Source organism: Aedes aegypti, chromosome 3, assembly GCF_002204515.2.
Source record: "Aedes aegypti strain LVP_AGWG chromosome 3, AaegL5.0 Primary Assembly, whole genome shotgun sequence".
Taxonomy (NCBI): domain Eukaryota; kingdom Metazoa; phylum Arthropoda; class Insecta; order Diptera; family Culicidae; genus Aedes; species Aedes aegypti.
In genome coordinates this window covers 80,481,468-80,494,071 of record NC_035109.1, presented here as the reverse complement: position 1 = coordinate 80,494,071, position 12,604 = coordinate 80,481,468, and the positions used below count along the sequence as shown (strand labels likewise).

The 12,604-nt window shown below is 35.8% G+C and overlaps 1 protein-coding gene across 1 annotated transcript in view; it reads right to left on the bottom strand.

Annotated features, from left to right (window-relative positions):
* Positions 1–11,995, bottom strand: part of LOC5578015 (b(0,+)-type amino acid transporter 1) — a 218,615-nt gene extending 206,620 nt beyond the window's left edge. Inside the window, exon 1 of the mRNA XM_021848856.1 lies at positions 11,879–11,995. Within this exon, the coding sequence (XP_021704548.1) occupies positions 11,879–11,918 (40 nt within the window). The 5' untranslated portion in view covers positions 11,919–11,995. The remainder of the gene's footprint in view (positions 1–11,878) is intronic.
* Positions 11,996–12,604: the final 609 nt, after the last annotated feature.

The window sequence follows — 12,604 nt, the reverse complement described above, 5'->3', positions numbered from 1 at the left end:
TGCTCAAAAGTGAGTAACACCATCGTTACTCACTTTAGAGTAACATTGTCAAATGTCAATATGGGAGTAACACTTACTCACTTCGTATAATCTTATAATCTGAAATTTGCGAAAGTGAGTAGATGTAATATTTTTGGAAATAAATGTATTATGTTATTCATAAAATCAGAAAAAATATACAAAGAGCATATCATTTATTCATTATCTCTTACATAACTATATGAAAAATTCATGACAACAAGTAAAAAAAAAAATATTTGTGTTGAACTTTTCGCTGCTCTGGAGTGATTCCCCGGATGTTATAAATCTCTGGGGTATTGATGAAAATCATGGAGGATGTAGTTTGACCGAGCCAGTAGCCTTCCCAGTTAGACTGTAAAGAATTGATATTTAGTTCAATAAAAAGTACGACGGTAAAACTTACTGTTAATATTTTTTTTTCATGTGGTTGTTCGATCAATACCAGGACTTGGTCATTTTCACTCCAACCTCGCAGCACTAATCTGGAATTCGCCGGTTGGACTTCCGAAGCGAAGTTTCAAGCAAACTAACTGCCTTTGCTCTGCCGACTTGGCTTTTGTCTCGACTGTTTTTGAAAACAGTCCGACATCACGTCGACCGAAGAAATTTCACCACAACGGAGGATTTGTCAGTTCGAGCGAACGAAACTTTCACAAGTCTTTGACGTTTACAAAGTGAGTCAAATATGTTAATGTTTACTCAAAAGTGAGTAAGGTCGTTTTCTTTCATGGTTGAGTAAAAAGTTACTCACTTTGATAAAATAAAGTTACTCACTTTTGACAGCTAACTTGAAACTTTAAAAGTGAGTCCAAGTTACTCTCTTTCGAGTAGATTTGAACGAGCTTGTAGGTATGCATAAGGTAACCACGGTAATGAAAAATAGCGCGGTTTTTAGGAATTTCTGACCCATTTTAGAAAAGAATGTCGACCACTGTATAAATAATTATCAGCCCATTTCAAGTAATCAAAACAAAACCATTTTCATTGATCGTCGTCAACATGTCATCATCCGATTCATAATTCAGACCAGTTTGCATATCAACATTCGATAAGCTGATGAATGCCTAACATAAACATCCGCATACGACGCAGAATCAACATCAATGCTGCCATCCATGCAATGTTCAAGGTTAAGGATTGGGAAAGAAGAATCAGCTATAAGATCGTGAGTGAATCAGCGTAAACTTAGTGTAGAGCTGACTCTGACAGCGCTGTTGCAAGTTAACCCCCCTTTGACGGTAATGCAATAAAGTACAACCAAAATGCGAAAAAAATAACCAATCCTAGGGCGAAAACCACATCAAATAATAAGGCTAATAACAATCTTCTAACAGTTCTCCTTAGAACACACTTGATTTTTTCTGAATCATTTCACAGCAAAGGCCTTGATCTCCCTAACCCAAACCCTATATAACCCTAAGATCCTCGGAATTGTTAGAAATATTTGAGAATTCGACCAGATATTTCACAACGAACGACTCCAAGCTGTTTTCCAGGCAGAGTTTTTCCATGAAATCAAATTGAAGCTTTTTTTTCAAACATTTCTTTTAGAATTTATTCAAGAAATACAACAGGAATTTTGCCTGAAATTTGTTATGTTTTTTTTTGGGTACTTCACACGAAATTTTTCCAAGAATCTCTAAATGCACAATTCTTCTTAGGTATTCTTGATTTTTTCTAAGCAATTTTACAGCAAAACCCTATAGAAATAGGGATGTATATAATATGGATATATGTTTAAAAAATCCGGAAAATCTGGAATTTTGTAAGAATCTGTGAATTTGACTACAGTATTTCACTAAGAACACCTCCAAGACATATTCTTGGTAGGAATTTCTAAAGAGATTTCATCAAGGTTTTTCTAAACATTTCTTTTTATATTTTTCCCAGAAATACTGTATGAATTCTTCCAAATTTGTTTTTTCGAATATATTTGTGTGTTTAGGTAGACATTTATCCAAGTATTATTCCTGTCATGCTATTTAGGATGTTGATATTTTTCGGTCGTAACTTTCATTCCAATGGATTGTTCTAGGAATTGCTTGAGACAATACATCAAAGAAATCCTGTAGCGATATCTGCAGCAATCACCAGGGGATTCTCAATAAAACTGCAAGAAGTTTTCCAAAAGTCTCACCCAAGAATTTTTGCTGAAGTTCTCCAGAACAATTCATCAAAAATTTATGGCAAAAATGGATTTTTTTTTTTTCAAATTACTTCAGTAAACAATTAAACAGTTTGTTTGAATGATCTTTTTCAGATATCACTCCAAGTGTATATAGCCTTAATGCAGGTTCATCTTTTGGTTCTCTTGTTCTTCTTCTTCTGGTTCTTCTTCTCTCCTCTTCTTCTTTTGGCATTACTTTTTTATTGGGATAGAGCCTGCTTAGTAATAGTTAGAGGCATCACTGAAAGAATTTCAGGAGTAAATCCGAGAAGTATCGCTTTTATTATAGCATCTGAAAAATTGCCATCCCGGTTGAGGTATTACCGGAAAAATCCATGGACGAAATCTTGGAGAAATCCCAAGAAGAATTTCTGGAGAAATTTATGGAAGTTATGGAGGCACACCAAGAGGACTTCATGTAAGAACACCAGGAGTGATTTCTGGAAGAAACACTTCACTGGAGTAATCTCTATAATAATTGTTGGAGGATTCTCTGAATAAACCCTTAAAAGAATCTAAGGAACATTACTTGGAGAAGAAGAATTGGTGCAAGCATCCCTAGAAGTATTATTATTGGATTTTTTTGGAATTTCTGAAGGAATCACAGGAAGCATTCCTGTAGAAATTCTTGAGAAAATATACATATATTCAAAATTGGCAACTTCAGAAAAGACAATTCTTAGCTAATAACTGTTTGAGTAATTCTTCTTCTTCTTGGCATTACATCCTCGCTGGGACAGAACCTGCTTCTCATCTTAGTGTTCAATGAGCACTTCCAAAGTTATTAACTGAGAGGTTTCTTAACCAAAGTTGCCATTTTTGCATTCGTATATCGTGCGGCAGGTACGATTATACTCTATACCCAGGGAAATTTGCATTACGAAAATATCCTGGACCGACTTTCAGCATGGCCTTGCTTTGTAGCCTTGGACTCTAACCACTCGGCTAAGGAAGGCCCCCTGAGTACTTACAGACACTAATCTGAGCGGCAGGCTCTGTCCCAGACGCAAAATAAAGAAGAAAAACGACTCAATGTAAATTTCAAAGTAGTTTAATTGGATGTGGCTTCATAACATGTACAACAATTCTCTAGAAAACAGCTAATCCACAAATGATAGAATTGGTATTCATTCATAGATCTACTTGAAATCTGTTGTACAGAAATAGATACCATCTGTGCCTAGAACGCAATATGAGCTACAGAATATATTTACATGAAGTTTACTGCTGTATGAATCACAAACTAGAAAACCTCCCTAGTCTTCTTCAAAGTCTCACTGAATAAAACTGACTCAAACCAGAACGCATTTCACTCAAACAGTAAACAATAACAGCATCAATTTACTTGCTCAAACTATCCATCAGAGAAATCCCACCACGTTTATCGTGCAAAACAAAACACAATATTGCCCCATAACACACCCACAAACCATCATAACGCTTTCACGACAAACACCTGCGAGGCCGAAGCCGCGTCATCCTAACTAAATTAAGGTGATTATAGAACGAAGCCACACCTCAAATTTTCAAGAGCACAAGACGAGAGAACCGAACAGCGCTCCGCGTTCTAAATTTATCCCATTGGTCACCTCCAGCAAGCAAGCAATTTGATTGGTTTTTCAACGCGAACTGTTGTCAGATTCTCCAGTCTTGTGCACTTGAAAATTCGAAGTTTGGCTTCGTTTTATAATCACCTTAACCCACCCTTTCGAACTTTTTTTTTTCAAACTCCAGGCAAAACTCATTTCAATCGCTTCACATGCCTCTCCATTTATCGCGCTATAAAAATATAATTAATCACTCATGGGTATCTATTTTCGTCACTTCACAGGTACCTCACATTTCACGTTTTCCGGCGTCACACGCTACAAAATATGTATCGCCCGGTCTGTGAAGAGCACGCGACTCATACCACGTCATCCTAAATGGCGGATTCGCATTAACCCTTAAAGCGTCATCATCATTAAGATTTTGTTTTCAGGGTGGCCAGGCTTACCGATTTTCCAAACCTCCTACCGAATACTGCCGATGTTTAGAATAACTACATACTATGTAAAATAAAACTAAACAAACTTTCTAGAAGGCATGCTTGGTATTAATGTTACCCAAAATAGCAAATTTTAAACTTGTTTTCTATCTCATTAAAGATACTGAAATTCTGCAGGTACATTTATTCGTTGACACAAAGGTCAATGAGGAATAGTCTGGCTACGTCGTGGAATCCTTGTCCAGAAAGCGCAGCCATGTGACCAGTAGAGGATTCATAAGAATTATGAAGGAAAACCATGGTGTCCTAGGGAAAGTTAACCATAGATTATTTGTTTTTTTTTTTTTTTTTATCATTCACAATGTTTTTAAGAATCCCCTTCACGGTTTTCTTCAAAAAAAACAGCTAGAATTCATATTATATTTTCTAAGATATTTCCTCCAAAAATTCCCCCGAAATCATTCTAGAGAAAAAAATGACAATATTTATCGAAAATGCTTCTAGAAAACGTTGCAAAACGTCAAACATGTTCTTGAAAGTGTTTCTAACGATTTGCTCTCTGCGAACGTCTACCAGGAAATCCTGCATTAGTTTCCCCAGGGATGCATCAGTTTTTCTTAGCGATTTTTTAAAGCATTCATTAATAGTAAGCATTTAAGAAACCTAAGAAGCGCTGTAAACATTCGACATTCCTCGCAACGTTCGTTTCGCTTCCATAGTCAGCATTCAATTGATTTTTCTACACCCATTCGCTACCGACATATGTCATACACAGCACGAGCAGTAGAATGAACATCGAGAAAAACAAAAACTGTGGAATGAATGTCGTCTGATACGATGACATTTTCATAAATCATAAATTTTGCATAGATTACAGAAATGTCCTTTAATAAACAACAAGAATAGTTCAGTCTTGTCTGGTTATGTCGAGTGTGATACACATACAGTGAAAGCAGCGCTTTGTATAGAAAAGATAAAAAACGAACCGTTATCTGGCGACACGTGCACAGTGGTGCGATCTAGAACAAATGTCGGTCAAAACCTCAAACGCTCTTTTAAATGGCTTAAATTATATGTTTGACATATTTTATGCCATATTCAAACAGTATGAGGTTTTAAATATTTATTTTTTTGGACTGATAATTAGTGTGTACAGTATTAGACAATACATATTTGCAACTTGTTTAATAACCCATGCAAAATGATCAACTTGGGCAGGCTTGATCTCAGTTATTTATTGATCAATTTTAATGAAATTTTCACTGCACGTCAGCTTGAATTCCAACACATATTTTTAAATAATTTGTCTAACTACGACTTCGAAAGAAATAATAATTACACAAAAACTGTCATGATCATCTCGTCTAAATCTACAACTTCGACACAAATATCATGAAGTTATTTCTTTAAAACAAATCACTACGGCTAAAGTTGTATTGCAATTGATCTCGTGATTCAAAGATATCTCAAACATATATGTTGAAATTCACATGATTTCTGGAGAACTGTAAAAATTTAATTCAAATCGGACCATAAATATCTTAGATCTAATCCTGACTCAATACATTATTATCCATTTCATCAGTCTCAGCATCATTATTATGTTATTATGTGTACTTCGTTCGACCACCTTAATGAGCCGAGATGCTTTGTGTTATTGTTTTTAACGGATTTATTTAGTTACTATTCAAAGTTTGCTTTAAAATAGTCTGACTTTTAAAAAACTCAGAAGAGAAACTCTTCTAAAATACCACAAATACTGCATCTTTGATGAAACATGGGAAGAAACAGTTTACGTTTTTCTCCTTACTAGTAAAATTTAGTTTTTTTTTAGCAAAGATTTTTCGTCTATTGCGTTTTTATATAACAAAAGCAGAAGGAAATTTTTGAATTGTTATCATGAATCTTGGTAGCATTTATAGCATGGTGTAATTTTACCATTCGTTTATTATTACATTTATATATCTCGCAAGATTAGGGAGCGTCCATGAAATACGAAACACTGTTCGAAAAAGGAGATCTTTGGAAGTATGATGATCCTTACAAATATTGTGGAAATATGATATGAGAAAATTAAAAAGGTAAAATTTCACGTATTCTAAATAGTTTACTTGTTCAGATTTTATCACAAATCACACCACATGCTATTCATGGCTACTACGATTGCAATGCACTGTGTTTTATTTTCTTGATTTCATGCGCTTTTTGAATAGCGCCCAAACTGTTGATTTTAGAAATATAGTTTGTTCGGAGAAGTTTCTTGGTATATTAAAGCGCAACTTTTGACGAAAAAAGTTTTGTGATCAATCTACCTAGCAGTGAGATAGAAAAACTATTTTTTCAAAACATTTAGATAGACATATAGTGTCTTCGGCAAAGTTGTAGAATTGGCAATTTGAAACAACTTTGTCGAAGACACGATTTTTGTATCTCTTATACTTTTTGAGATATATGCCGTTGTACGTGAATGACCCCTAAAAATCATATTTTTTATCATAGATTTTTTCCAAGATTTTTAACATTTTTTTTTGTTTTCTACAAAGTTGTTTGTCATAGCAAAAACCGTGGTTTTGCTGAACATATCATCAACCTATCTTTTGAAGTAACAAAGTTATTCATGAATTTATCTTTTTTCAAGGGGTAGTTTAGGCCTCTATAATTGGCTTCGGCGCAAAATGGCGCAGACAACTCTTACAAATCATGAAAGTACCATATCTCTTCTTTCGGCAGTTGATAAAAACTTTTGTCTATAAGAACATGTCAATTAATAAAGTACCGGTATCAACTAATAAGGTCACTCCCTAGCACATGGTACTGGTTCCGCCAAGGCCTTTTAGGGGACATTTCGGTTTCACGTCCAAAACCTATTGTGCAACATTTTGGATATAAAACAAAAATGTCCCCAAGGATGCCCTTGCGAAACCTGTGCTTGGAGTTATGGAGTGGCCACATCAGTTGATAATAAGTTGATACTTTTTCTATTGACATGTACTTTCCAATTAACAAAGATTGAGACGTCGCACGCTATGCTTTGGACAAACAGCAGAAATGTCCTCAAAGAGGTCCTCGTAGAACCAGTGCCAAAAGCTCTTAAGTGGCCAAATCTTCCATTACCGTGTTTATTTTTCATGTATTGACATGTTCTTCAGAATTCATGAAGATTGAGATGTCGCACGGTATGGTTTTGGACATAAAACGGAAATGTGCTCCAAGAAGCCCTCGTGGAACCTGTGCCAGGACATCTGGAGTGGCCACATCTGTTTGTACCGTGTTTTTCTTCTATTATTGACAAGTTCTTTCTGATTCAAGAAGATTGAGACGTCGCACGGTATGTTTTGGACATAAAACGGAAATGTCCCCAAAGAGGCCCTCGTGGAACCTGTGCCAGTAGATCTGTAGTGGCCACATCTGTTTATACCGAGCTTTTTCTTCTTTTATTGACATGTCCTCCTGAACTCACGAAGATTGAGACGTCGCACGGTATGTTTCCGATAAAAAAAAACGAAAATGTCCTCAAAGAGGCCCTGGCGGAACCTGTGTCAGGTGCTGTGTAGTGGCCACATCTATGGATATTTAGTTAATTCCTCCTTTATTGAAATGTTCTTTCTAATTCAAGAAGATTGAGGCGTCGCACGGTATGTTGCTGACAAAAAAAGGAAATGTCCTCAAAGAGGCCCTAACGGAACCTGTGTCAGGTGCTGTGGAGTGGCCACATCTATGGATATTTAGTTTATTCTTCCTTTATTGACATGTTCTCCCGTATTCTAGAAGATTGAGACGTCTCACAGTATGTTTTGGGCATGAAACGGAAACGTTCCCAAATAGGCCCTCGTGGAACCTGTGCCAGGTTCTGGAGTGGCCACATCTGTTTGTACCAGAGTTTTTCATCTTTTATTGACATGTTCTCTCGAATTCACGAAGATTGATACGTTGCACGGTATGTTTCCGACAAAAAACGGAAATGTCCTCAAAGAGGCCCTGGCGGAACCTGTGTCATATGCTGTGCAGTGGCCTCATCTATGGATATTTAGTTTATTCTTCCTTTATTGACATGTTCTTCCAAATTCAAGAAGATTGAGACGTCGCACGGTATGTTTTGGACATGAAACAGAAAGGTCTCCAAACTGGCCCTGGCGGAACCGGCTACGATGTTCCGGAACGGTCCACTTATTCAAATTATGTTGAAATGATGACAATCGACCATTATCTCATGTTTTACATAAAACTTTAGTGTTGTAGCTGAAATAAATAAAAAAGTAATCATATTTCCCGAATTTGGCACCCTCGTGACCCCAGTACAACCCGGAATATCTCCGGCATGGTTCCGAATACAGAATTGTCCATTTATGACAAATAACTGAAACCTTTTTAAAGTAAACTGAGGGTAGTTTCAAAAAAAATCGAATGGAAATTGACGAAATGGCAGCTGTTTGAAAATGCCTTGTCGGAGGCCGGTAACGTAAAGGTTAACTTTTTCCAGAGATCACTCAAAAATTTATCTCAAGCATTTCATTAACCTCTGAGTTTCTCCTTAATAAGGAATTGGATGAAAGAATGATGAAATATTACTAAAGAAGTTAATGTTCTTACAAATAATGTGTTGAGAGAATATATAGGAAACTTATTAATAACAAAAAGGTCAAGAAATAATTCGTGATATAGCTTCTAAAGAATTTCTTGAGTAACTTCGCGTATTGATATTTTTAATTATCTTATCCTCCGGAGAATGTACTCTTTTTCAATATACATAACTTGAGGAACTCATGCAATAAACTCTTAGACTTTTTATGCAAAAATCGGTGATATTCTTGGGAAAAATTCTTCAATGAATCTCTGAAACAATTATTGGAATAATTTCTAGTGCGAATCCTACAAAACTTCTTAGAGAAAGAATTTCTGTAGGAATTTATAACAAATTTTTGGAGAAAATTCCTGGTGGAGTTTTATGTGATTTTCGTACCAATACGAACTCCTATCCAGCTAGCCTCAACAGAGTAAAGTGACTTTTAGATCCTGTGGATAAATACAAATTTAACGATCTTCCGTCCTTATTAAGTTTAAACAGTTAACTCTCTATAATTTGAAATTTAAGAGATCATCCTATTATACCATTATCTTGAAAACAGGGATTTTTTTTATTCCCTATACTTTTAAGATCCCTTTTTGCGAGCTAGCAATATTGTTCTTTTGATAACATTTTCGAAAATAATATATGTTCAAAAAAGTACGAAAAAACAGTGTTGCTTTACTAACAATTCATATTTGTATTTTTATGATTTGCAACTATTTGCAAGACTTAACCATACAAAAAATAGTCAAAATTTCACTAAAGCCCTGTCCCAATTTCAGTGCCGAACGCTTAAGTTTCGGCCAAAACACATATTTACTCATTTTTTTAATGTTTTTCGTTTGTTTAAGTCCAATTGTTTATGTTTTTTAGATGTTGTCACACCTCTTGGTTTAAACTCAAATTTTTGGTGTATTTTGTTTTCCGTGTCCCTTCTAGGAACAAACCCACACGCAAAAAAATTGTGCGGTAAAAACTACCATTTTAGGGGGTTAACTGAAGCGCTCGCACCGGCAATTTTCTGTCGTCGAAATCAGATTATTGTAAATTTTGTCTGTCAAATGTACCAGTAATGTGGTGGAATGTACCGTAAACATAGTAAATTGGTCTGAAATTGCATGGTAGTTTCAAGAATGGGCGTAGTCAGCTAAAATAGTTATTTTTACCACAGATTTTTTTCCCGTGCAGTGTTAAAACTTAAACCCCTGTGGTATTTTTGTCGACTAAGCGAACGTCAAACATGATCAATAGTGTCAAGGTTCATTTATGGACCTAATTTTTAAATTTTAGTTTAAATATGATATAGCCGTTATTTGAGCGGGAAAATTGCTTAAGTAGTTGCAGTAACATGCTCTTTTGTGTTATTAAATTAAAACACGATTTCGTTTAACATTTTAGGACCCTATTGATAAGAATTTTCAAACAGATATCGAATTATGGAGCGAACCTAATATTACACGCGACATCGAGCTATTAGAATATCGATTTGTACAAAATGCAATGTATGGAAATTTAAAGAGTAGCAGTAGTAGATAGTATTGTGTGTGGAACACACTTAAATTATTTCACCGACCTCAGTAAAATTTTTCGCTGAGAACCCAACAGCTGAGAGCTCGGTAAATTTTAACGCCGAATCTCGGTACTTATTTTACCGAGATTTCGGCAATCCGATTTTTTTGCCGAGATCTCGGCGAACGTTACCGAGATTCGGTAAACGTTTACCGAGATCTCGGTAAAAGTTTTACCGAGAATCGTCAAATTATTACCGAGATATCAGCTGTTGGGTTCTCGGCGAAACCGTTTAAGTGTGAAAGTTGTATGAAGTGGGAATTTTCATTATGTCCAATTGTGGAATTTCCAGTATTTTCTCCTCTGATTGCTCCTTTGTTTTTAGTAGATTTAAATTCTATACTTTTCTCATCAATTAATTAAGTCCGACAAAAGTCGTTAATATTTTTGTCGAAGTTTTATTATTATTTAAAAACTTTCCGACATTTCAAAACATCTCATTAATTGTATAATCGAAACCATTCCTTTCGATTTTTCCAACAAGGAATAAAACAAGGATAAAACCAGAAAAAGTCTGCCTTCAATTCAAGAAGTGTTTCTATAGATTTATGTTTATGCCTGCACTCCAATTGTGAACTATTTATCGTGTATGATAAAGTAAATTGAGAACCACGATTATAAAGAACTCCAAAGTAGAAAAGGGTTTTAGATTTTTAAGTCCCTTTCCTCCACAAATTTCAGTTTCAAAATTTACAGAAGTGAATGAACCACGTTGTTTAAACTTCTATAATTAACATCCATAAAAGTTCTAGAAACGGATTACAGTTCTGTTCAAAATAATAGCAGTGAAAGCCGATTTTTATACAAAATACTATTTATTTGGCGTTTTGAATTTGGTTGCCGATAATAGTCGAAAGGTGCCGTAGCCGTAAATTACCCTACTAAGTTATAGCAAACACTTTGTATGGACATTAGCTTTCACTACTTTTATTCTGAACACAACTGTATATGGAACCTTAAGCCAGAGCACTCATGCATGGCTTTGTAGTTATTATGCAGTTTTTTTAATGTCTAGAAAACTTTTTTTTTTAATTTTGTTGTTCAATTTGAAATTTATTTTTAAAACTGTTTTAGATACTTTGAAATTCAATTTAATATCTTTCGGTTTAACAATTAAAGCCTACCTATAACAACCGATTTTTATTTATCAAATCTATCGATATAAAAATACAACCTGACCACCCTGGTAGGTATACGGACGACGACCGCGACGGCGATCACAAGGGCGAGTCGTGAGTGGTGAAATTCGTGGTGTTTTTCTCACTCGCGAGCAGAACGCCATACACGCGGGTGAGCATGTGAGAGCACGGCTTTTCCTCCCTTTTCTATCCCGACGCGAATGAGAAAACCCTTCTCCCATTCCCACCCCTCATCCATTTCATATCACTTTTCGTTGGGTGTAGATGACTTTGGTGGAACCACATTTTGCACACAGATTGCATCACTTCGCGAAGGGAAAAATGCGTCGCGGCGTTGAATTTCACACCTTCGGTGACCAGGTACACCGGAATTCACACTGAATGTGGGGAGCGTGCACTAATTACCCGTAAGCCACAGCAGTACTCACCATTTTCGATGTGATTTGCTTGATAAGCATGCTGAAACATGTCTCGTGATCGATCACTTTCGATGTCTTTACTCTCATGTCACTTGAAACACTGAACGCCGCGCTCGGCTCCGCAATGGAATATATAGAGGGTTTTCCAATAAACGACTATGACGACGACGACGCCGGGAACGGAGAGCGAATGTGATATAGTTTTAGGGTGCATGGTCCTTCGAGAACTCCCCATCATGTGCGACAACAGCATCTCTCGTCGTCCATACGCCGGCAACGGCCGGTACTATTTATCCGAGCAGCATGGCCAGCACATATCACAATAACGGAGAGCTAGACAAAAATTGATATTAAAATTCCATTTTTTTTAAAGATATTTTTTTTATGTGGCATATATTTCAACTAAGGAAAATGTAAATTTTCTACTCACCGAGATGGAAAATTTCCAGAAATAATATGAGAAATTCATGAAAAAAAAATCAGGGATATATTTCTCAACTAAACCCTAAAGGCATCATTGATCATGGTGAAACACATGCTAACTTTCTACTAGAGAAAAGCCTTTCGAAGATTTTAGGATTTCTTATGGACTCTTGAGAAAGTCTTGGATATGTCTCACAAAAACTGAAAAATCCATGAAAAAATTACTTCAAAAATTATTCAACAAATCTTTGAAAACACTCAAAACTTCAGAAGAAAATTATGAAATATCTCTGGTTGTAGAATTTCTGGTAG